Source organism: Rhipicephalus microplus, chromosome 4, assembly GCF_043290135.1.
Source record: "Rhipicephalus microplus isolate Deutch F79 chromosome 4, USDA_Rmic, whole genome shotgun sequence".
Lineage (NCBI taxonomy): Eukaryota > Metazoa > Arthropoda > Arachnida > Ixodida > Ixodidae > Rhipicephalus > Rhipicephalus microplus.
In genome coordinates, this window is record NC_134703.1 from 31396303 (window position 1) to 31421300 (window position 24998).

The following is a 24998-nucleotide window of genomic DNA, read 5'->3' on the forward strand; positions in this document are numbered from 1 at the left end:
CGCGAAGGTGTATGAGTGGTGAAGACATGCGTGTCATGTAAGAACTTGACTATACGCCACGCTCATGATGCGCTCGCCGTCGTTTCGTTAGCTTCACATACACCAAATTTGGTATTACGTGACGTGAATGCATCGCGAAGGTGTATAACTGGTGCAGACATGTCATGTAAGAACATGACTATACGCCACGCTCATGATACGCTCGCCGTCGTTTCGTTAGCTTCACATACACCAAATTTGGTATTACGTGACGTGAATGCATCGCGAAGGTGTATAACTGGTGCAGACATGTCATGTAAGAACATGACTATACGCCACGCTCATGATACGCTCGCCGTCGTTTCGCTAGCTTCACATACACCAAATTTGGTATTACGTGACGTGAATGCATCGCGAAGGTGTATGGGTGGTGAAGACATGCGTGTCATGTAAGAACTTGACTATACGCCATGCTCATGATGCGCTCGCCGTCGTTTCGCTAGCTTCACATACACCAAACTTGGTATTACGTGACGTGAATGCATCGCGAAGGTGTATGAGTGGTGAAGACATGCGTGTCATGTAAGAACTTGACTATACGCCACGCTCATGATGCGCTCGCCGTCGTTTCGTTAGCTTCACATACACCAAATTTGGTATTACGTGACGTGAATGCATCGCGAAGGTGTATGAGTGGTGAAGACATGCGTGTCATGTAAGAACTTGACTATACGCCACGCTCATGATGCGCTCGCCGTCGTTTCGTTAGCTTCACATACACCAAATTTGGTATTACGTGACGTGCATGCATCGCGAAGGTGTATAACTGGTGCAGACATGTCATGTAAGAACATGACTATACGCCACGCTCATGATACGCTCGCCGTCGTTTCGCTAGCTTCACATACACCAAATTTGGTATTACGTGACGTGAATGCATCGCGAAGGTGTATAACTGGTGCAGACATGTCATGTAAGAACATGACTATACGCCACGCTCATGATGCGCTCGCCGTCGTTTCGTTAGCTTCACATACACCAAATTTGGTATTACGTGACGTGAATGCATCGCGAAGGTGTATAACTGGTGCAGACATGTCATGTAAGAACATGACTATACGCCACGCCCATGATACGCTCGCCGTCGTTTCGCTAGCTTCACATACACCAAATTTGGTATTACGTGACGTGAATGCATCGCGAAGGTGTATGAGTGGTGAAGACATGCGTGTCATGTAAGAACTTGACTATACGCCACGCTCATGATGCGCTCGCCGTCGTTTCGCTAGCTTCACATACACCAAACTTGGTATTACGTGACGTGAATGCATCGCGAAGGTGTATGAGTGGTGAAGACATGCGTGTCATGTAAGAACTTGACTATACGCCACGCTCATGATGCGCTCGCCGTCGTTTCGTTAGCTTCACATACACCAAATTTGGTATTACGTGACGTGAATGCATCGCGAAGGTGTATGAGTGGTGAAGACATGCGTGTCATGTAAGAACTTGACTATACGCCACGCTCATGATGCGCTCGCCGTCGTTTCGTTAGCTTCACATACACCAAATTTGGTATTACGTGACGTGCATGCATCGCGAAGGTGTATAACTGGTGCAGACATGTCATGTAAGAACATGACTATACGCCACGCTCATGATACGCTCGCCGTCGTTTCGCTAGCTTCACATACACCAAACTTGGTATTACGTGACGTGAATGCATCGCGAAGGTGTATGAGTGGTGAAAACATGCGTGTCATGTAAGAACTTGACTATACGCCACGCTCATGATGCGCTCGCCGTCGTTTCGTTAGCTTCACATACACCAAATTTGGTATTACGTGACGTGAATGCATCGCGAAGGTGTATAACTGGTGCAGACATGTCATGTAAGAACATGACTATACGCCACGCTCATGATACGCTCGCCGTCGTTTCGCTAGCTTCACATACACCAAATTTGGTATTACGTGACGTGAATGCATCGCGAAGGTGTATGAGTGGTGAAGACATGCGTGTCATGTAAGAACTTGACTATACGCCACGCTCATGATGCGCTCGCCGTCGTTTCGCTAGCTTCAAATACACCAAATTTGGTATTACGTGACGTGAATGCATCGCGAAGGTGTATAACTGGTGCAGACATGTCATGTAAGAACATGACTATACGCCACGCTCATGATACGCTCGCCGTCGTTTCGCTAGCTTCACATACACCAAATTTGGTATTACGTGACGTGAATGGAGGACGAACACAAATGCCAGGTGCAAACATGATAATCATGACATGGAAGTCATGTACGGTATAATTTATGTCCGCCTCGTAACGTTGTGCTCATTTTAATTTGACAATTCAACCTTGCTGATTCGTGCTTCGCGTATCATCGATTCCCACTGTACGTGAGATCCGCCAATCGTTTATCTCTAGGCAACGCAAATGAGACAACAAATTTGTAAAACAGACCAATCACATAGCGATTCAGGAACGTTCAATGCAAAGCAATTCACGACACAACGCGAACAATGCAAAACGCAGCTCGTCGTCCATGGTTGTGAGCTGCGAAGCTTGGGTTTGCGGGTTAACTACCAATCACAGGGATATCATTTCGATGTGGACGAAATGCAATATCAACCACGCATATAGACTTGAGCACGCGCTACAGAAATCTGGGTGGTGAAGTCCCAATATGGAGCACGTAAAACTCAATAACTTTTAAAAGTTCAACTCGGAAATGGAAAGAACAAATGAAACAAACTGAGCACGCGATTCAGTTAGTAAGCAGGTATGAGTATTTCCGTTCGCTTTGACGAGGCAATGAAATAAGACCCACCGGGATCAGCGACTCGGTGTCACAGCTCCAAGACTGGTCGTCAAACATGGCTCGCTCTCAAGAGAGTCTGGCGTTGGTGGAGAATCGTCCGACTGGATATCGCCTGCCGGGCAAGCCTCACCGCAATGCTGCGCTTCTAAGTTCCTCATCGGGGAAAGGGGTACAGATAAGATGGACGTATACATACACGCATAGTCCGGAAATGCACGTGACCAGTAAGTTCACGTTCGCGGGAGGAGGCGAGTATTGAGACTTCAATGACGCCGTGTCATGTGGGAGCGCGCAATTGTGGACGTACAAAAAATAACAGTCGATGTGATCAAGGCGAGAAGGAAAGCAAGGCTTCTAAAGAGAATGAAGTCCACCGATGCAGAGAAGCGCCGGGAAGATTTTTTTTTAGGGGTGGCGTGGTCGGGTGAGGTAAAACAAAAACCGAAACAAAGCGGGAGCTAGCAGAGCTCACGCCACCGTCGACGTCGACGCGACGCGACGCCCGGCGCTGCCTGCCCTCCCGCCCTTCCCCTACTTTCTCCAAGCAATAGCGCATATCAGACGCCGAACGGATGCGTTAGTACCCGCTCGTCTTGTACAAAACAAACGCACGCGTTCAGACTCGGTGCAATGCTTCCTTTTGATTCATGCAACCATAGCATTGGTCGAATACGAAATAAAACAAACTCCGCAGCGGATGCAAAAATCAAGATGAACCGATGTCGTACTGTCTTTATGGGGGAAGAGGAACGCTATGACAGATGTCATAAGTCGACATTATTATAAAATAAAACAAAAAAAGTTGCATACCTTGACATAACAACGCGCATGAAAACATGTCGCGAAACAAGAGGCTCAGTGAAGTTGCAGTACCGACGGGCTAAAGTTCCGATGGGCTAGTTGTTTCATTTACCAGGGCATGAATGGGAAAATACACAAAAAACACGGCGATGGTGGTGGTGGTAGTGGCATTGGTTAGAAGAGGAAGAAGGCGCCTAATTTCTGCAGTCCGGTAGAGAGCAGGGCGCAGCGCCTACGAAACAGATGTGTTCGTATGTGTTTGACGCGAACACTTGATTGTCCCTTTTCACGAGTGACTGCTTCCCTTGCCCGCCCTCCTCTCTCGCCTATGCATGTAACTTTCGCAGCAGTAGCACCGCGTGAGCAAAGGCTGCATGCGTATTGCAGCACTCGCCGGCGGCAGCGGCTGCGCGTGGGCGGTGGCTGGGGGGAGGGGGGGGTGTGTGCCTATGACGTCACGGGCGACCACCAACTCTGCGAAAAATGCTCGTGACGGGTGCGCGCGCCGTTTTTCGTCGACCGGAGAGGCAAGATAAAAGGGACAGAAGCATCGCATGTCTTTCCTTGCTGTCGGTGTCACGTGACACGACTGTCCTTAGATGACTCCTTAAACGCGAAAAGTGACTGTAGGCGGCTACGAGAAATGTTAAAGAAATGAAATAAGAAAAAAAAACACAGCATATCCACGGAGTGAATGATGATTGGTGGGGCGAAGTGTTCATCAGTCCATGCGTGCTTCCGTCCATGTGTCCGTCAATCTGTGTGAACGTCTGTGCGTCCGTCCATCCGGATATCCGTAGGTACGTCCGTTCTTGCGTCTGTCTGTCAGTCCCTCCGCCCGTGCGTCTGTTCGTGCGGCCGTCCCTTTGTCTGTTTATCCATCCGTCCGTGTTGTCGCTACTCTGTCTGTCTGTCCGTCTGTGCGTCCGTAAGTCCGCCCGCACATCTGTAAGTCCATCCGTCCGTCCGTTTATCTAGTGAACACTCCAAGTACAGCCACCTCACGTCTTTTCATAATGTATTCATCATATACAAGTGCCGCCATCCAGCGGACTTTCTAAGAATGACTCTTTCGGGTATGTGCCACCGGTGGTTACGCACTACAACAAGGGACGCACAAGCCACGCCATAAGGAGCTTCGCCCCTAAAAGGATGACCGGTGGACCTCGCCCCGCCGCGGTGGTCTAGTGGCTAACGTACTCGGCTGCTGACCCGGGGTTCGCGGGATCGAATCCCGGCTGCGGCTGCTGCATTTCCGGTGGAGGCGGAAATGTTGCAGGCACGTGTGCTCAGATTTGGGTGCACGTTAAAGAACCCCAGGTAGTAGAAACTTCCAGAGCCCTCTACTACGGCGTCTGTCATAATCATGTGGTGGTTTTGGGGCGTTAAACCCCACATATAAATCAATCAATCGGTGGACCTCGTTTCTCCATGGACCCGCCACGGTGGTATAGCGGTTACGGTACTCGTATTCTGACCCAAAGGTCACGGGTTCGAATCTCGGTCACGGAGGCCACACTTTCGATGGAGGAAAAAATGCTTGAGGTCCGTGTGCATGTTGAAAGAACCCCCAGGTATCGAAATTGCCGGAGCCCTCCCCTACGTCATCTCTCAAAATCATACAGGCGTCTTGGGGCGTTAAACCCGAACAAGAATAATTTTTATTCGTTGCTCCATGCGTCATACCATTTGTCTAACGTCCACTAAAGCACTAAAAGGTGCAGTAGACAATAAACGACATTACTCGTGGAATAACTGAGAGTAATTAACAAGTAATTCCAAGTAACAAAGAAGTAAATGAAAGTAAATTACAGTGATAGAGAACACATTGAAGATATAGTGATAATAGTGGACGTTTTACATTCCCAAGCTACGATATAATGAGGGACGCCGTTGTGGAGGGCTCCGGAAATTTCACCCTCGTGGGATCATTTAACGCGCACCCCTAAGCACACGGGACTCAAGTTTTTTCCACCTCCACGAGAAATGTCACCACCGCGGCCGGGATTCTATCCCGCGACCTTCGAGACGGCAAACGAGCACCGTATAACCACCACGGTGGGTAGCCACATAACGTACGTGAGAATAATTGAATACTGTGTGGAATAGTACACACGTTGAAACAGTGCAGCCGTAATGATTTTCACCGTCGTCTTGGCATGCAAAAGAAGACACTGTGAGCATTCTTTGACGCATCATGCATCGTTGCGACAACCTGTAACTAATGCAAAGTAGTGTAGACGCGTTTACCACAAAATAGAAGAAAAAACATAAAAAGAAATACGAGACATAACCGACGCTGCTTATCAGACAACAAAAATCCCTGTTGCTTTTAATTAAGATAATACTAATCCGTTTTCATTTTATGTGGTCGTTTCATTACTCTTACTTCAATAAATCAGTTTCCGTTTAGTCGTATTTCATGCTGCTACAAAAAAAAAAATATTATCCGACGCCTTGCAATGTGCCGCTTTGAGAACAACAAGGAAGGAGCTCACCTAGTGTTACGATGTAAGGCAATCTCGGACAAACCTTGCATATTTACCTTACGATTGTGAAAGAAAGAAACGCTATATGCCACGAATGCTTGTTTCACGGCTGCTTCGTAGAACATTCTGACTTCTCCTCCTTGTCTTGTCGCCTAGAAGATCTTGGCTCATACCCACAAGGGGGATTGGCCACAGGGTATACCTCAAAATAGATATTTTTTTTGTACAACGCTTGCTAAAAAAGAGAGAAATTAAATAAAAACAATAATAATATTCCTTCGAAGAAACGTGAAGAAGTGCAGAAGAATTTGATGAACCAGATATATAAAACAAATTAACAAGAAATGTTTCTACTCATCAAACATCTTCTTCTTCATAGAGCGGCCGTGCTTGTTCAATCACTCGGAATGAAAAACCGCCCCTCTAACCTTTTTTCTACCTTTTTTAAACATGTGGCTTTCTATTTAAATTTTTGTTTGTACTCCATTACTGAGAAAGATACAAAAAAATTATGAAGAAAGGGTCGTTTCGTTCCTCGATTTAGTGACCAGGCTTTCGAAGTTCACTTTAGCGTCTCTTTATTTCCATTTGATATAGATCTGGTGGTTCCTGCTGGCTGAGTCCTAAACTCCGAAGTTTTCCATTCAGAAAAGGCACCTCGAAGTCGCCGGGTGTTCTTTTTTTTCTTTTGTGCAAAGCTATATACGTCATATATGGTGCGTTCAGCGAACCCCATCGCGTGGTGCCGATAAACTAAAAGCCACGAAACTTCCGCATCTCATATTCCCACCATGCAGCGCCCTTGCTCGCGCATACGCAAACGCAAGAACGTTTACGGACTCATCGCCTCACCTCGTGATCTGCACTCATCGTCGGGCCCGCGACGGGCTCTTTAGATAGGAACGAGAAGAAAATTTCAGACGAGTCACGTTTCGGCGACTGTCTCAGCGGTGGTACAGCGGAACGAGGTGGGCTCAACTGGCACAAGTATGGCACACTAGTGCGCGACACAACAGGACATCCCAAATCAGGTGGAACACCGGGAGTGCATATGCTCAAATGAGGCGAGAGAAAAGCAAGTCTTCCTTTATACTATTTCCCATATATGATTTTTTTTTTCGTTACAGAGTACAGAGTAGGAAGGAAACCCACATGGTCAGGAGCATACATCACAACTTGAAAAGCTGGTGACGGCCACTTCTCACGCTGACCCAGGTTGCATACGTCACACCTCCAGGCACGCGCACGCACACACAAACACACAAGAACGCGTGCGCTCACACACACACGCACAGACTCGCACAAGCGTGCACACACACGCACACGCACACATGCACACCCGCACACACACACACACACACGCACGCACACGCGCGCATGCTAGCAGCAACAGCACACAGCCGAGGGCCATACTGATTCCATGTGCGTCTGCAGAAATTTCTTAATTTCATCTCTCCACGCAGCGCTCGGGCGTTCTCGGACTTTTCATTTCTTGGTATCCATTTTGTCACTAGAACTGACCATCGGTTATTTGTACTTCTTATGACGTGGCCTGCCCCGTTGACAATACTTATGACAAAGTAATTATATCGCGTTAAATATTGATTTTATTATTTCCTAAAGAAACAGCTAAACTGTGTAAATAATTGCATATGGCCACAAGCAACGGTCTTACATTACTATTGCTTTTGAAAAATGAAGTCATTTTGAAATTATTTCAATGAATGCTCGACAAAAAGTAATTAAATTACTGCAATTTTATTACTGATTTTTAATATTGGCAACTTCTGTTTGTCCTCTGATCCAGTCTGTTAGCTTTCCTCATATCTCATAGAGTTACATCGATAACGTTTCGCTCCTAGGTGCGCTGTGTGATCCTTAGCTTCTTCCCGAATTTCTTTATTATTCTTCACGTTTCTGCCCACTGGTAACACTTGTAAGCTACCGATCATGAGCTGCGTATGCCTACCGCATGACCACCAACTGATCCTTATTCTTTGGTGGATTTCCTTTTACATATAGGTATGCACCATGGCTAATATTTGTCTTACAATGACATACTGTTTTACTGCTTCAATAGTGCGGTTGTCTTCCACGAATTCATGATCCTCTGTTGGATCACCTAAAATTCCGTGTGTCTTCTCCACATCCCTTTTCCCCACTTTCACGATTTCTCCATTTAAATGCTTAGTAATTTTGTTTATCGTGCAAATCATCCCCGTCACTGATAAAAAGCACTCTGTGAACTATAAATTGCTGAGATATTTTTTGTTGCCCTTCATTCCTGTTCATTATTCTCAATATAGACGTTGCAAGGATCCTTCTAGGCAAGCAGCCAGTATAGCGGTGGAGAGAATGTATCTCCTTTACGCACCTCTTCCCCGATAGGGATTGCTCTCCGTTTCGTGAGGAGCAGCAGAGTCGCTGTGCAATGTCTCCATAAGTGGCTGTGGTATTCACACATGCTTCAAGTGCTCTTTTTCGAAACAGCAACTCCAAAATAGCTGTCTGTATACCGTGTCAAGTGCCTTTTCATAGTCTATATGAATACCGGTTTCTTGCATGTGGCGGATTAGTGATATATTTTATAAACCGCATGATTGTGATCTACGGAAGAGTGCCCTTTTCAGAAGTCAGCTTTTCCTTTAGGCTGATCGGCGTCAAGTGCACAGCCTGTAAGGCAGTGCACCCCACCGCGCACTGCCTTACAGCACTTGCTCCGGGTGCACTGCCGCCCCGCCGCGGTGGTCTAGTGGCTAAGGTACTCGGCTGCTGACCCGCCGGGCGCGGGTTCGAATCCCGGCTGCGGCGGCTGCATTTCCGATGGAGGCGGAAATGTTGTAGGCCCGTGTGCTCAGATTTGGGTGCACGTTAAAGAACCCCAGGTGGTCTAAATTTCCGGAGTCCTCCACTACGGCGTCTCTCATAATCATATAGTGGTTTTGGGACGTTAAACCCCACATATCAATCAATCAAATCAATCGGGTGCACTGCCTGTAAAGCAGTGCAACTGGTGGTTTACGATGAGTAAATGAATCGACCTAACTGCGCGTTAGCACATCGTGCACGTGCTGACGACGTCGTTCACGTAACAGCGCCCTCTAAACCTAATGTGTAAGTGTTGATTACAGGCGGAAATTCAAATACGTCGAGCACATATAGGTGTTTCGCTGAAGTACATAACGTCGTGCATGGTATCTCTAGATCTACTGTCCACAATTATATGCTGAAAAAAGCCACAGTTGATTGCTAACCGAAACGTCTCTATAATGACGCCTTAAACACAGCCATTGCACAGTATCAGTGGCGTGTAGCCAGGGGCACGGTATAACAAAGCGTATATATAGGTTATACAGTGCGTAACAGCGTTTTGTAGTGATCATTCGGAGTATATGGTTCTCGTGTTCGTAAACGTTATTGAAACGTTCACGCTAGATTCATAAATAAACTTCAGCAAATGAAACTCGCCCCCGTACAAATTTTGCCCTAGGAATGTAGAGCCTAAGCTATAGTACTGCCTATAAGCCTGTCAGCCTGTAACCTTTAGCGTCTGTTAAAAGGTAACTGCTACACACCACGAGTAACATTACATGGATCGCTAAGATCAACTTTTCAAGGTCATAACGGCTACGTGTAGTGGGCGAGCTGTGAGCCAATCATAATAGTGATTGGGGTTTTACGCCCACAAACAACGATAAGATTATGGGGGACGCCGTAATGAAGGGCTTCGGAAGTTCTGAACGCGCACCTAAACCTAAGTACACTGCAGGACTCGAGCATATCTCCTCACTGTCTAAATGCAGCCGCTGGGATTCAATCCTGCGACCTTCGGCTCCGCAGCCGAACACTACAACCACTAGACCACCAAGACGGGTGAAGCGCTGAACTGTTCATAAACGAAATACTCCATATGAAAGGTGCCTCTGGCCATTCAATGCGTTAACAATCATATGAGTGCATTACAAATAATCGTTCGATAAACAAGCATTCAGCGTTCCAACTCATATATGGCTCATGTTTGTGATGAGGAAAGAGAGGGCTGAGCACGGTTCGGTGCACCTGCGGCTCTGCTCGTCGATGAGTGACGCGCCCGAAATGACACCAGCCTCGCCATTCGGTCCGTAACTGTGACTCAGCTCGGGAGGTTCCACAAAGCCAGCTGCTCGTAAATGAGGCGTGCGTTGACTTCTGTAAGAGGTGATGATTGATTGATCTGTAGGGTTTGACGTGCCAAAACCACCATTTGATTATGAGAGACGCCGTAGTGGAGGGCTCCGGAAATTTCGACCACCTGGGGTTCTTCAACGTGCACCCAAATTTGAGCACACGGGCCTAGAGCATTTCTCGCCTCCATCGGAAATGCGGTCGCCACAGCCGGGAGTCGATCCCACGACCTGCTGGTCAGCAGCCGGGTACCTTAGCCGCTAGACCACCACACCGGGGCTTGCAAGAGGTGCGAGTGCTTCAATGCGGCTGAGCACAGACCCGTGTGGAGCAGTGTTGTACGTACGTACGTACGTACGTACGTACGTACGTATGTATGTATGTATGTATGTATGTATGTATGTATGTATGTATGTATGTATGTATGTATGTATGTATGTATGTATGTATGTATGTATGTATGTATGTATGTATGTATGTATGTATGTATGTATGTATGTATGTATGTATGTATGTATGTATGTATGTATGTATGTATGTATGTATGTATGTATGTATGTGCGTACGGCGTATTCTGTTTAAATAATACAGACTATATTCTAAACATGCTATGACAGTCAGGCCGCAGTCGTCTTCACATGCGAGCTTTGTGACGATCTTGAAGACTGCACCTCTACTTGGTTCAACATGCAACGTGCCACAGACGACGGACAAATAACTGGAGGACACGAGCGCTGACACAACGGGAAGTTTCGTGCGCGCACAACCATAACATACGCCTAGGTCTCATGGCGCGTGCCATATGAGGCATTCGAGAATTCTGTTTCTTTTTGATGCAGTGTGAATATGCATGCCTCGCCTTTCGGCTTGACTAACGCCTGCTTTTGAACCGCACCGTGGTTTTCTGAAAGAGGAGTTCGCATTGGTGGCGTCTGCAACATGTAGTAAAGTTAGAGCTTGTTGAATTTCTGACAGCAGCGTGGTGATAGGGTCTGCCCGTAGAGCGCCTTGGCGTATGATAGCGGTATTCAGTAAATCAATGATGTCGAGTGCACAGCACAGCGCTATTTATGTATATTGCAAGCACCGATGACGACAACAACAACAACAAGAACAACGATGACGACGACAACAACAACTATTGAGGAAGAAGATGATGATGACTAACTCTCACATTTGGCCCACCTGTTACGTCCTACTTTATCTAGGTTACTACAAGAACGTTCAAATAAATAGCGCCTCTGTTGCTCCATTTATCTATTTTGCACAGCCTGCAGTTATGTCCTATTTTATCTATGTTACTACAAGAACGTTCAGGTAAATAGTGCCTCTATCGCTCCATTTATCTAATTTGCACAGCCTGCTTTGTCCTATTTTATCTAGGTTGTTACAAGAACGTTCAGGTAAATAGCGCCTCTTTTGCTCCATTTATCTTTTTTACACAGCCTGTTTTAGCGACTACTGGTTAAGCTTATCACCACGGACGCACAACTATATTGGATGAGTATGAAGAAGCATTCCGATCCACTTAAGTGAAAACTGCGCACATAGAAGCTTCGGTAATTCTAAATCAACCTACGCGAAATCAGCCAGCCCTGCACCTCCGCTTTGCATGTTGAATGGTAAAGTAAACTACGAGCGGTGTGGGCGGTACGGAAGATAAAAGACTGCCAATAAATTCCGCAGGCTGTCAGTTGGTGCGGTGCGAGTGATAAAAAAAGACTGTCTAAATCTGGAGAACACACGCAGTGTAAAAGCCCGACGTGTTTCTCTTAACCGCAACCGACGAAAGCTCAGTCGAGAATTGTTCTGGGAAAAGTGGCCTGCAAAGCGACGAGAATCGGCTCGGCAGGCGCACACCTCCTTGCAAGACCGTTGCACGAATCCCGAGAAAGTAGCACGCGTGTCGCTTATTGTCTTGAGTTTTGAATTCTCAATAGCCAGCTCTCCTCAACGCGGCCTCGAGGGAGACCCCCCAGGGGGAGTCGCATAATTAAGAGGTGCGCACTCACTCCGCGCTAAATCACTTTTCTTTCACACTGTCCGTTGACAAAACATGTTTTCACGCGGTGATTCTCCTTGGCTTCACAGCTCGGGCTGTCGCTTCTCCATTTTTTTCCTTTTTTTTTTCAGTCGGAGATTTTCTGGCTATTACCTTTATTTTTTCTAATACGGTTTCGCCTCGGATGCCACTCGTCAAAAGAGGGAGTAAGACTGTTTTCAGGTGACAGAAAAAAAAAGTAATACTGAAGTAAAGAAACAGTAATCTGGCGTGACAACTGCCGCGGCTCACTTCGGAAAAGGTTGGCGAAAAATGGGCCAGCACAACGCAGCTGATTGTACTGTGTGACGAGTAAGAGAGCATATCTGCTGACTGAAAGCGAAAGCACACCATGATATACACATGCAAAAGTTCCGTTTTTCTCTGATGAGGTGACAATGAAGAGCGCAAGCTCACGTACAAAAATAAACAACGAAACAGTATGTATTTATTTGACCGGGAAACGACGAATGTTAATATGCATGTACACTGTCACCGGCCAGTAAATTTAAGTCGATTGTGATTGAATTCGCTACTCTCATAATCTTGGCCACGCACTGAATGATAGGAGATTGTGTGCTGGATTATTTTATCACTTGCGCTTGTTGAACAGTGCGCTTTGACGGGGTGTGCCATTTAGTGCGTGCGATTGCGACAGGAGAGAACATGCTTTCTTTTCTATAGCCACTACACACTACAACAGATACCCTTAGCCAAATATATGCAAATGCGAATGCGTATTCGCCATATGTGTCTGGAACCGTCTTTAAACAAGACCGCAGTGTGAAAGCAAAAGATTGAACTATTACGAATTCTTTTTTTTTTTTGCAGGTGTCTGGTTCTGTTTCATCACATTTACATCCGACATGACTGAATTCCGTTTTTTACATGAAACTTCAGCCGTATTCACCGGCGAAACGCCGCGGTCGCTTAGCGTGTGGCGTTGATAAGATCAAGGGCGCGAGTTTGGTCTCCGGCACCGGATGATCGCGAAATGAAAAGAACACCAATGTGCTTAGGTTTAGGTTCATGGCATAAAGGCTAGCCTTACGTGCGTCATAATCAATTTGTGATTTTTAAACATGAAACTATTGTTTTTAGTAATCATTGAAGTAATTCGATCCGAGCTCTTTGTAACAGCGAGGCCTGCAATCTATGAAGGCCAAACCTCACAAGCGCGAAAATGCACGCGACAGCGACAAGCGACGCGACGTAGATCGGCTTCGCGCGATCAGTCGCTAGCGCAGGCAAACCTCATTCACGCGACGGCTTCGGCGAGCGAATTCCACTGTTGCTGGCATGAGGCCGTCTACTCGCACCAAGAAAACCGCGTAGCGAGCGGTATGCAATTTAAAAAGAAGATATATTGTTGTGTAATGAAACAGAAAGTGTTTATTATTGCCTTGCAGCACTTTTTTATATGCACATGCGTAATAAACATTGCGTTATTTCTTGTTGCGCATACGTGACTCGGGCAGGGTCACGTGCACCTATGTAGTCTTCGTCTTTTCCGGTTTTTCGCTATTGGCTGCTTGAGCCCAGCACTTCCGGGCGATGAGCGACGGTTTCCAAATATGGAGAACCGAGCGATCGCGCGAAAACGAGCACGCGACACGTCGCGCGAACGCCCTGTTTCGTCGCTCATAGCGTCGCTCGTCGCTGTCGCTTGGATTTTCGCGCTTATGAGGTTTGGCCCTGACGCGGCGTAGTGCATGCTACGAAGGAGTAGATGCGCGAGTTTGAGCTAGACGTCGGTTGCGGGGTTCGCGTAAGGCAGCGCCCGTTTCACTCAACGTTGACAGAACCTCTTTCTGGAAACGTTGCTTTCACTCGAGGCTCCAAAGCCGCGTTTTGGCGCGTCCATAGCACTCGGCAGCTGCTCTGCGGAGACGCGGGCCAGAGAAGTGGGGGAGGGGATCCCTACCAGGTTCGGGAACCGAGTCACGGGGTCGCACACTTTCCCTTCGCGGGGTTTCGGCAGGTCACAGAGGGTAACAACCGCCCCCGCCGATCACGCGCCAGATCGCAGGAACGCATCCCTCCCTCACGGTCCACCAGAGGACGGCCAACAAAGGCTGACCCCGCGGTTGCACGCCGGCTGGGACAGCGGCGCCGCCGTCCATTCAGGGCGCAAAAACCTTTGTGCGGTTGTTGTTACCCTCCTCTGTGCGTGCATAAAAGCAGCCCGCAAGATGCCGCCTTCGGGAAACCTGGCGGGGGGTTTACTTAGCCCCTCCAGAAACCGCCGAAGAAATTCCAGAGCGTATTCCCAGGTCAAGGACCTCGATCGGACGTACAGACGTGTGCGCAGACCTAGTTGTTGCCTGATGGTGCGGTGCGAAACGTTGACGCGATGCCAATGCAAACAACAGACTGATGATATGATATGTGTACAAAGTCCATGTGCTCTTAAGAGCCATGCGTCGACGTATTCTAGACCATAACGTCTACTGTCGGTCGGCTGGCCCTCGTCCGTCATACGACCACTTGCGTCTGCCCGGCGCACAATACTGCTGGCATTAGAAGAAAGAAAAAAAGCTGGACAGGGAGCATTACTTCATGCAGCCAGTTTTTGCGTGAGCTCCATGAAGCCAGTGGTGTCGGCCCGACAAAACTTAAATGAGATTTACCAAGCTATTGGGTTTTGGTGTCTGGTCACGGAGGAGGAGGTTCGAAAACAAACCTATGAATATTTGTACCTACCGCACGCTATGACGGTTTGACCACGTGTGGGCCGACTCTTCAATCGTGTTGCGCAATCTCCTCCCCCCCTCCACATTCATGACAACTACTTTCCTCCATGAGTCGCATAATAGCTCAAAGACAGTGGACTGCTAAATTGAGCAAGACGTAACTTCGTGTCCTGAAAGCTGTTCGTGTCGCGGCGTGTCGTCCCATTTTTGGGCAACGGTCACGTCAACGCAAATAGCGCTCATCACGCATAGAACGATGATGACAAGGCGGATGGAGAGTTACTTTTGCGTACTTCGGGCTCATTATTCGAACGCAGCGCCGCGTGAGTAACACCACAACACAGCGTTGGAACCGGATACCCTATAGGAAATGATCAGAATATGCGAGAGACAAAACTGGTGGTCTAGTCGGTGGTACTTAACACTCGTGCAAACAACCACATGGACGGCGAATGAACGACGTTGCAAGACCCTGTTCAACCGTGCACATTCTTTGTCCACAAATTTTGGCCAGTTCACATCCGGGCCGTGGCGGCCGCATTTTCAACGGGAGCGATATAACTGAGGCCCATGTGCTTAGATCTGGTTGCATGTTAAAGAACACCAAATAATCGAAGTTTCCAGTGCTCTCACAAAAAGCTAGCATTATATTAAAGGCGATAGTCTTTCTTGGGGACCTTCGACGCAAAAAGTTTGGTCTGTCTGGCTATCTGTCTGTCTGTTTGTCCACCCTTAACTGTACCGGGCATTCTAAACGGCACCAGCGGATATCCCGAAACGGCTGAGCCCATCCGCAGCACCCACCAACGTTGCTCAAGATTGAGCGTTCATACTTGTGCGATTGTCAATTAAAAAAGCAATTATCGCGCATATCTGAGGCACCTTAACAACACGTGTATATTCTTTATGTGCCTTTTTTACCAGGAAATGCATACATAAGTTATTCTAAATACCGTATATATCGTTTATCACGTGGCGCTGACCATGTAACGCTTGCACGAAAAGGTAAGTGTTTCCAACGCTTTGCTGAGACGACACGGTGGTGGCACCTACCCGTCGCCTTGCGTTCTACACTTTATCGCCTCTGAGACGGGCGCGCACGCCCGTCTCAAAGCCGCGTGTTTTGTTTTTCAAGACAACATGCCAGATGGCGATCATGTCTCACGTGGGACGTGACTTGATGCTCTCGTTCGCCTCCGCTGCAGGCTCGAGGCACTCTAACGCAGCGCCTTCAGAATACCATTCACCGATTTTCTTGCCCAAGAACATCAAATAAACGTTTTGTTCAATCTCTCCAGACGTAAGACTATCGTCTTTCAACGACTTTTGCAGATTAATATGCAGATACGGGGCCAATTTTATTATTATTATTATTATTATTATTATTATTATTATTATTATTATTATTATTTCCGAGAACAGTTGTGGTATTAAAAATAGGGATGATGTTAGTTGTCCAGCGATTGGTTTATCAGAATGGGAAATGCTACTTTTGTCCCGTCAGCCACGTGTCTGATTTGCTGGGTCGATAAGATGGACTAGACTCAGTGTTATCTTCACCATTTTTCCTTGCGCGGTGTTGTATATTTACGTGATCACGTGGAATAAACATCCAATTATCAACAGCGCTGCGTCCCGTCCTGCTATTTCGCTGTCCGTGTGGAAGTTCGTGCTACTGCGCGAATAATTACATGTGAGAGACGCATTTGTTTTTTTTTTCTTCACTAGGGCATGTAGTATGAGCATTCGCGCACACTCGAATATGTCTTAAGAAAATGACATCGTTGAATATAACATCACGTCATGATTCACTGGCCACGCATATCAGGTTTATGAATCCGGTTCATTATAAACGCCGGCAATCAAAGAATCGAGGTAAATTCCAGTTTTTTTTTTTTAACATGGCAAAAGCCGAGTAGTGTAGCCAGAAAAATGCAGCATACATATTTTAGTGTGATGCCACTCGTTTCTTTATTACTATTACTATTATTATCTTAATGAATACGAATCTGTCACTTTCAACGAAAACTTATGCCGCCTTTTGTGCTCCAAAAACGAGCATTATGCGCATATATCACCGAACTATTCTGCAAAGTCTGTGTTCTGGTTCTTATACGCTTACATGGTTCAATCTAACCAGACATGATTTTTAAAGCGGAAGTCTTATGTGCCTCATCAAACGCAAAGATGGTAAAGAATCTTCGTAAAGATGGCCGTAAGGTGAAGCTTTCCATTGATCCCCCATGTTCGATGATCCCCCTGGTGGCCGTGCTTGCAGTGGCCACCCTCACCAGTATAGGCGGCCACCCTTGGTTGCCTCAGCTTCACGATGTCACACTGTGGAGTTGTCGGCTCTCTCCACGCACGCGCTGGCCCTCGGCCTCCGAATCGAGAACTCGCTACACTGCGTCGTACAGGCACAGCAACGCCTATACGCGCAAGTCTACATGATTGACTAGTGGGGTCACATGTGCTTAGAAAAACCCGTGACGAACTGGTAGTTCTGTGCGCGTGAGTCTATATTACTAACAAACATGAACAAGTAGCGCCTGTATATCGTGCATCTTTCTTGTGTGATGGTTTTTTTTTTATTGCGCGCAGCAACTTTTTATCAGCATGTGCCAACAATGCCCTCAGAAAGTCCCATTAAAATATAATTGGCTAGCAAAATAACGTGTTCTCGTGAATTCATCGCTATAGATCTGAAGTGCTTGCGCTTACGTCTCACTGGTCGAAGTAAGATTACGTGACTTGCCGGCTCAGTCGTGGCAGCCAGCTTTCTACGGGCACCGACTGTTACGGAACATGCTGAAGCGTAAGATAGCTGCACTGTAAAACAAAGCAAAGAAAAAAAAACTCAATATATTAGGCAACATATGGCAATGCCGCAACGACAACTTCCAAGCTTATGCTTCCTTAGTTGCTTGGACCATGTCTACGGCTACTTTCTTGCGGTGAAAGATTCTGTATATATAGGTTGACTCGAGAGCAGCGCAATGAATTCTGAATTGCGTGAACGTTTCGCGTCAGTTTGCAACGTGCCTTCACAAACGAGTAATGGCTTGCATTCAAGGTCATCAACCCACGCCACTCCTCGCTGAACTCGAATAAGTTAGAGACGACGCGACGCGCAAGGTAAGGTCGACACAATAATTTTGGCTGCCAGCCTTCGCCATCTGTGGATTTCCTAACACAATGACAGCCCTTGATCTTTACGAACGCGAAAGCACTTTTTTTTTAACGTCCGTTTCTCCTGAACGAGTGTGATCTACAGCTGCTTGCACCCGGGATAAATCATCATCATGGTGAAATACACAGCATCACTCGTGGTTTTTTACGTGAGTTCCGTAATCCCAATTGGCCTACTGATCTTCGCTTAGTTTACAACTCCGACAACATCTGTGATTTTAAGACCAAAGATGCATTCGGGCAAGTTGGCCCTGGTAAAATATATTTAATTTCGAAGCTTCATACTTATTGCAACTCAAGAACTATGCAACTATAGCGTTTCATTACTGCTGCATTCCGGTTCGCCTTCATCATCCGGTTGTCTTGGTAAGTGACTGTCGTATCTTTCTTTCGTTTATGAATAGACGAGGTTATTATAATGCTGGACTATGCTCGATTTCGGAGGCACACATCGAGTATCGCGGTCCGTCGTGCACCCCGTCTCTATCTCCTTGTTCTGTTATGCCTGGTAGCTGGGGCGAGGTTGAGGTTTATATTACCTCGGCTACTCCATTACTACAATTTCTGAAGCGAAAAAAAAAACGTTACCCGAAACAAAAATTTAAAAAAGAACAATGAAAAATATATAGTACGCCAAAACACACTGACATAACATGGTGTATACACTTTGCTTGCAGAAGCTTACCATGCAATATAGCGTTTACACGCTCACATTTCCAGTCGTACCCACAGTACATGGACTAAGACATCATTGTTACAATACAAAAAACAAGATGTGGAATGGTGTGTATACACTACGGCCGCGCCGTGCTCTCAGCCTCTGGCCCTCCGGGCAAAAACACAGTCAGCCACCCGACCCTTTACGGCGCGATACCACCCTCGGAGCACGAAGCCGAAGAAATATTTGCACGCCATCTGCCGGCAGAGGCCTCTCACGGCCACACGCGAGTGGCGCGCACTCCGAGGTTGGGAACACGGGTGCACAAGGGCGGGCGCGAAAACCGATACCAAGACAAATTTCCCGCGCCACCAGCCACGGCTTATATTTAGCGCGCGAAAAACATTCTCGCCTCGTGTTTCCATAGCGCGCGTCACACAAATACCGAAAATGGCAGTAAGGGCAACAGCGCAGAGCGTGTTCCTCCGTTGGCGAGCTCTATTTTGGCCCGTCACGTACATCACTTTCTTCATTTCGCGCCAAGCCGTTTGTTTGTTTTTTTCCGCGATCTCCGGCTCCTCTTCAGCTCATGCCTCGACTCGACGACATGCGCAGGCCGGAGACCTGGTCCGCCAAGTTCTCGTGAGGTCACGTGCACTTTCAGTACTTATCTCTTACCTCTGTTTCTTTCTTCCTTAAGGCATAAATCTTCCAGAGGTGACATCATTACTCCTAAAAGTAATTAGGTTACATTTCTAATTACTATTATGTATTTATAAGGATTAAGTCATGTAAACAAAATAAAGGTGGCCAAAAGTATTGACATTACATCACTGTTACTTTTGAAGCGTAACAAAATTGCTTCAACAAAAATGAGCAAATACAGATCTATTCGAGTTCGGATACTACGTGGTTTTTCAGTGGCACGGCCTCGTTCCCGCTCTTGAGGTTTGGTACTCGGACTAACTCGCATTCGATATTTTTTCTTTGTTTTTTTCTGGTCAATTTTCTCATACAACAGGAGAAGTCCATGTGTTATATTTTAGTCAAATGTAACTGGGAAAGTAGGAAATGACTTGCTTGAAATTACTCGCTTGGTATAATTCATTACACTACTACTTTGTCAACTCGTATAACCAATTCGTTATGTTAATCATTACAACAATAAGGAATTTTATTAGTGTAATCATAGTGCTACTGAGTATATAGAATCTTCACCCTAAAAAAACTCCTCGTACGCTTCTCTTGTAGAAATCAGTACCGAGATGTTCTCGTAAACAAAATAATACGTTCCTAACTGAACGAAGTGTACTTGGTAAGCCTTCCAATGAATTACGTTTGTAACGCCCATAAAAGGCGTATTTTAACCATAGATGCCATAAAAAAATATGCTTTGAAGTGATTACGGACGTTATTTTAATTATTTAACAATGTATGGCTACGTTCTACGATCAAACTGTGAAATATACCTCGAAGGAGGGGCGAGAGAGTCCTTCGTCATAAATCGCGTCCGCATAGCTCTACTTTACATAAATGTTGACCTTAACACACACAATGTCCATGACAAGCGTTGCTTTGTGCGCGCATGCGAAGCTTCGAGCATCACGCATAGCTGGGAAGCATAATAAGAGGGCCCAATACCTGAATGGGTGAAAGTGCAAAGTTCAAACGGAGCGTCCAGAAATCGCACCATCGGAACACACGACGAATGACGGAGGTGATCAACTGAGGCATTATAGGTATACGTGAACTTATCGCTGGTTGATTGATTGATATGTGGGGTTTAACGTCCCAAAACCACCATATGATTTTGAGAGACGCCGTAGTGGAGGGCTCCGGAAATTTAGACCACCTGGGATTCTTTAACGTGCACCCAAATCTGAGCACACGGGCCTACAAAATTTCCGCCTCCATCGGAAATGCAGCCGCCGCAGCCGGGATTCGATCCCGCGACCTGCGGGTCAGCAGCCGAGTACCTTAGCCACTAGACCGCCGCGGCGGGGCAACTTATCGCTGGTCAAAGGTGAAGCCAGAAATTTATTTCAAGGAAGCTGTAAATCCGATTTCTCGATATGTTTGTTCGTCTGTGTGTTTTGCACATGTACGAATTACGAACCCGATGTAAGAATTTCAAGAGGGGTCGAACACTTTAGACCCTAATCCTGCCTGCGACAACGTTGCTGGTAAAGCTTCAAGCATTCGAAGGCCGTTCTCTCTCTCTCTTTCTCTCTCTTTTCCAGTTGACTTCTCCCGCATGACCCTCGCAATCATACCGAGAGTTTCCCGGCAACTGTATTTATAGATCGCCGTAGCGAAACCTGCGATGGGGGAGTGATGCGCACGCGGCCACTGACACCCCGTTTGATCGTCTGGCGCGCTGGCTAAAGCCCCTAGCGCTGGCCATCTGTGTGCGCCACCTTGCGGCAAAAGGGCAATAAATGCGGATGCCGCTATTACGATTTTTTGCTGGCTCTCTCAGATGCAGCACATTTCATTAGATGCAGTTTGTCTGATAAGAACACTGCCATGTTCCACATCTGAGTAAAGATTAAAAAAAAGAAAGAAAGACTAAGAAAAAATAAATCCGGGTAAGCCCTTCGTTTGAATGTCCGTTCCGAGTGCGGAGCACCTCAGGGGTCAGGCTGACGTGTGCTGTAGTATGCTGTCATTGCCGCTTGGCGTAACGCTCAGTGTGTAGCATACTGAGCGCGAGTTCGTGTCGAGGAGAAGTCTTCTTAGTTCCTGTTGTATTTCGAGTGTCTTGATGACAATCACTTATAATCATCAGCAAAAAAAGAAAGAAAAGAAAGAAAAAGAACTAGTGCGTTTTCCGTAACGCAGACGATGTATCAAAAAGGAAAAAAAAAAGGAAGCAAATTGAGCACGGAATAGGAAGAGAGAAAGGTATAAAATAGAAAGAAAAATAGAGCAAGAAAGAGAGCGATATAGATAAAGACAGAGGAATAAATAAATATAAATAAAGCGAAAAAAAGAAAAGAGAGAGGAGGAAACAAAAGAAACACCCACGAGAAAAACAGAAAACTGCCCAGTTCATCACTTGATTGAGGCTTGCCACCGATAGTTCGAAGCTGCCACAGTTCTTGAGGGCTGCAGCCTCTTCCTTGGACTTTTCCATCCTCTTCGTCCTACGGCGAGTGATGTCTGACAAAATATGCGGCCCGAAATTGCACGCAGTGCAGTGTAAGTCACGTGACCTCAACAGCCATTTTTACTCGCGTATAGACCTTTTCTCTGGAGAGAGAAAAACGCCGCCATGCTGGGCTGCATGCGGGTGTACAAAGGCTGACATCACAGCCTCGGTAGGGAATTTGGTGGGGGGGGGGGAGGCACTTAGCGCAGCCCAGAGAGAAATATGGCGGCGCCCAGGGAGCAGTTTGTGAAAAGATGTATACTATGCGAGTAGTCGTTAGCACTGGCTCATATTGCCTAAACTACGGATAATCTTGGCTGATATTGGCTATCCACTGTTATAAGAAGACTGGCATTGTAGTCATCCAATCTTGGTTGAATTGTTGAGGTTGTATACAATTCCTTACGAGAAGTGGCAATAGTGAATACCGCCCCGCCGCGGTGGTCTAGTGGCTAAGGTACTCGGCTGCTGACCCGCAGTTCGCGGGATCGAATCCCGGCTGCGGTGGCTGCATTTCCGATGGAGGCGGAAATGTTGTAGGCCCGTGTGCTCAGATTTGGGTGCACGTTAAAGAATCCCAGGTGGTCTAAATTTCCGGAGCCCTCCACTACGGCGTCTCTCATAATCATATGGTGGTTTTGGGACGTTAAACCCCACAAATCAATCAATCAATAGTGAATACACGGCGCCGTGTGCGCGTGCGTACTGCTTCTCCACGCACTTCGTCTGAGCATGGCTCTCCTCCTCCTCTCTCTCTCTCGGTTTCAAGAAACTGTGACAGTTATTGGCAAGTTTCAATCATGTATTAAATATTTATATTCGTTCTAAGTATGATGGTTATATTCTATTCACTCACGTTCGGCTACAATCGCACGGGATTCGAAATGGAATTGAGGGATGCTTTTGAGAGTAGTTGAAAGAAAGACTTTTGCAACAGTTGCCTTATTATAGTCATTATTCCACGATCTAACCCGGATACTCCATTTATTCTATTGTTCTCTTTCTTTGTATTTTTGTTGCGTCTGATATGTAGACAAATCATTGACAATATGTACATACTCCCTCATGCCACGTCTTGCCATGCAAGATGGCAGCATGCTCAAATAAATAAATAAATAAATAAATAAATAAATAAATAAATAAATAAATAAATAAATAAATAAATAAATAAATAAATTACTGACCTTTTCTCGGTGCGGCGCCGAACCCCGGTCCCCGCCGGCGCTGCCGTCAGCGCACTTGGTTGCCGGTTTTTCTTCTCTCGGCAGTAATGACGTCACCGTGGTGCCCACTGCCTCGGCGGGGGAGAGTGCGGCCGCGGTGGCGCGCTTGGCGGGGCGACCTGCGTCAGACAGTGCGAGAATGAGTTTCTTTTGCGCCGAGAAAGGGTCGGGTTGTTGGGGCATAAGGCGTACTTGGCAGATATGCCTTAACGAGCAAAACGCAATGCCTCTGACTGTCTACATGCACGCTTCAAATCTGAATTCCGACACATTATAAAGCCCGTATTCACGAAAATATTCCACACCATAATAGTTTGTTGTGCCCAGTTTTCAGCGAATCCTGTCGCAGGACATATTTGCGAAGGACATATTGCGAAAAGGAGTGTAAATTTGAGAGCTTGCACACGAAGAACACAGAGAGCCCGAACTTTTAAGGATAGAAACACTTGTCGCCCTGAGCACCGTTTAAGCACCGGTGAACCATCCTGTGTTTAGTGTGCGCAATGGCTTCTCTAGACATTACTAACAACGTTAATCAGGAAATTTTATGGGATATGATCAAAGCAGCTGGCTAACAGATAAGTTGAAAGAGCACGAGAGATCACACTGAATTCTACAGCTTGTTACATCACCGCTAAGAAACAATTCTTTCCCTTTTTCACAGACTTTATCATCAAAGTCCCCTGTAGACATCTTTCCTCGCCATAATCTCTCAAACAAGTGATATGTCGATATTTTCACAGGTTAGCAAATTCATATTCACAATCTCTGAATAGAAACACTTGCCATCGCACGTTTCTGCTGAATGAAAAGCAGAGAAATTTTAGAAGCTGAGCCTTTATAAAATTTTATTTTCCCCCGACGTCTTGTCTGGATGAACCTTATTAGGCTGCATCAGCCATTAGGCCACGTTAAAGTAAAAGGAGCTTTGTGGCGCACAGAACATTTTTTGGAGTGAGGGGGGGGGGGCAGAACCTTCTTGGAATGACCATTTTCTCGCTCTGTATGTCATGGCAAAATAAAACTTCAGAGGGGAGGGAGGAGGAACGGGCTTTCTGTGCTTAACCCCTGGATATTCCGCCGGCCTACGCCTCGTTATAACGGGGACGCTCAGCATACGGCCATCGTTTCGGCGAGAACGAAATGGCCGTACGATTGTTCAACTGCATTCCTATAATCATGGCAAGAAAAACCACAACGGCTCGTGAGGCAGTTGGTGGATCCGACTGTTTTTTTTTTTTTTGAGACTGAAGCAGATTTTCTGTCATTGCACGTGTATTTAATTGCCAGAGAAATTTTAAACATTTAATAGCCATGACTGGGTCGCGTTGTCTGGCTACGTAAGGTTAATTGCTCGCAGGTGTCAAGCATAAATGCTACAGAAGAAAACAGGGGTCAGAGCCTTCCGTGCTCTAAGCAGTTGGTCGCGCAGTCGACGCGCCGAATGAAGTGTATACAAAGCCACCTATGTTCCTTCACGGCTGTAACAGATATTGTTACACACACCCCACCACGGTGGTCTAGTGGTTATGAGGTACTCGGCTGCTGACCCACAAGTCGCGGGATCAAATCCCGGCTGCGGCGACTGCATTTCCGACAGAGGCGGAAATGTTGTAGGCCCATGTGCTCAGATTTGGGTGCACATTAAAGAACCCGAGGTGGTCAATATTTACAGAGCCCTCCACTACGGCGTCTCTCACAATCATATGGTGGTTTGGGACGTTAAACCCCACATATCATTATTGCTACACACGCTGATTCCTGCCAAAGTAACAAGTGAAACTA

At 46.6% G+C, this 24998-nt stretch overlaps 1 protein-coding gene across 1 annotated transcript in view; it reads right to left on the reverse strand.

The window, feature by feature from the left end:
• Window positions 1-24998, reverse strand: part of LOC119171596 (uncharacterized) — a 77807-nt gene that overhangs the window by 34856 nt on the left and 17953 nt on the right. Inside the window, exon 2 of the mRNA XM_037422374.2 lies at window positions 23175-23332. Within this exon, the coding sequence (XP_037278271.2) occupies window positions 23175-23332 (158 nt within the window). The remainder of the gene's footprint in view (window positions 1-23174; window positions 23333-24998) is intronic.